General features: G+C 35.6%; 1 protein-coding gene across 1 annotated transcript; it reads right to left on the bottom strand.

Annotated features, from left to right (window-relative positions):
* Positions 1-295: 295 nt before the first annotated feature.
* LOC104877992 (uncharacterized) lies at positions 296-852 on the bottom strand. The gene is made up of 3 exons (XM_010647645.3): positions 732-852; positions 542-618; positions 296-435 (listed from the first exon to the last, which is right to left on the bottom strand). The coding sequence occupies exons 1-3, from the start codon at positions 842-844 to the stop codon at positions 314-316; spliced, it is 312 nt and encodes a 103-aa protein (XP_010645947.3). The 5' UTR covers positions 845-852; the 3' UTR covers positions 296-313.
* Between the last annotated feature and the right edge of the window lie 826 nt (positions 853-1678).

Here is a 1678-nt window from a genome sequence, read left to right as displayed (position 1 = left end):
GAATTATTTTATAGCTTAATTTAAGTCAATTGAGATTAAAATTAATTTAAAATGAATGTAGAATAAGAACCGGAAAGGATAAAACGGTGTGCAAGGAATCCTAAAATGTTACTTTCAATCCCTCAATAATAAACTCCTCAACCATGATATCAGTACTATTCTCCTCACCCAAACCCTTACAACTCCAAATCACAAAAAACAACAGGTTTCCACCCAATTCACCAAAACCCTCTCTAGCATGCATAGTCACCAAAAAAAAAAATATTAAATAACTACATTTGCCCACCATAAATTACATACAAATGTGCTAACTTTATACAGTCTTATCACAAATTACAATCCCCTTTAATCTCTCCGGACACGGTCTCGGTGTGCATTTTGTGCTGAGAACAACATACTCCCCATGATCTTCAACCTGTAATGTTTCAATTTCCCCTGCGTTCATTCACGTTGATAGCAACAAATCAGCAAATTAATTAATTAGGCTTTTCTAACTATTTTAACAATAATGAGATAGTCATAGATAATTCCTCCTACGTACCACATCGATTGATTTGGAGAACCCCCCCCATTGACCACAATTCCATGAATTTCATTACAAAAACTCCGCAATCGTGCCTACGTCAATATAATTACCAAAACGTTATTAAGTGTGGAATTATAAATAAGAGATGAACTTCAAATAAATTACAATCCTATACAATATCCCGGACTGCAAGGTCAACACTCACTCATTAGTTTGGAGGGGTACATCAGGTGTTATGAAATTGAATGTCCTCAAATCATAAGGTGATACCTCTTTTTTGTGGGCAGCCAACCACAGGACAACCTTGGCCTGAAACATTTATTAACGCAACAATTGAAATTTTTATGGGAAGACATACCTAACAAATTATTACTTGTTGCTTGTTACTTTACCAGATTTTGTTGAACTCCACTCAACATTGTCTTCTTTCTACCAGGACGAGAATCTAGCAGTTGGATTCTCCTGTTTTCTAGGTCATATACATACAATGTCCAATGGTTCTTTATGAGAACCGGTAAGAAGACCTACACCAATAGACTGCCATTAAACATACATCTAAATATTGTACATTCATGCAATAAAAATACAAATCCAAGCATTAAACATAGGAATCCACCTCGTTAACATTGACATATGGAATATCAATCTGATACAGATGTGGTTCAAAGCGTCCAATAACTGCCTCCCTCACTAAGTGTTTTGCCTGGGAGTGGATTACCATTTCCTGCATGTCAAATACGGGATAATATCAGGTTTGTCATTGTAGGTGATGCCTGGTTCAAGACAAAAAATAAAGATAAGCAAGGATTTAATGGATTAGTCATCATTACAGCTATGTAGGGGGATAGAAAAAGTTTCGACTTCGGTTCATGTTGATACTGCAACAATCTACAGTAGGCATCGACGACCTGATTTCGTATATCATAAAAGTGTAAGCAACAAATTATATTAGAACGACACTTTCATTTTCAAACTTAAAATAATACATAAAGAGGGATAAGAAATGATATGCACGTCGTTTCCTATCCACCCATTCCCTTCGAAGCAGCCCAAATTGCCTCTGGTTAGGATAGTGTCATGCATAGACACTAGTTCCTCACTGTTACAAAAAAATACAATTTAGTTTTTATGTTTTCACTATCATACAATGAG

The sequence above is a fragment of the Vitis vinifera genome, chromosome 18 (genome assembly GCF_030704535.1).
Source record: "Vitis vinifera cultivar Pinot Noir 40024 chromosome 18, ASM3070453v1".
Classification (NCBI taxonomy): Eukaryota; Viridiplantae; Streptophyta; class Magnoliopsida; order Vitales; family Vitaceae; genus Vitis; species Vitis vinifera.
This window is presented reverse-complemented; position numbering and strand designations above follow the sequence as displayed.

Bases quoted from the DNA above. Each gene is read 5' to 3' on its own strand.
- LOC104877992 (XM_010647645.3), bottom strand. From the start codon at position 844: ATGTTTCAGGCCAAGGTTGTCCTGTGGTTGGCTGCCCACAAAAAAGAG. The intron at 619-731 runs GTGAGTGTTGAC...ATATTGACGTAG, and splicing joins GTACCCCTCCAAACTAATGA to GCACGATTGCGGAGTTTTTG. The intron at 436-541 runs GTACGTAGGAGG...GAATGAACGCAG, and splicing joins TCTCCAAATCAATCGATGTG to GGGAAATTGAAACATTACAG.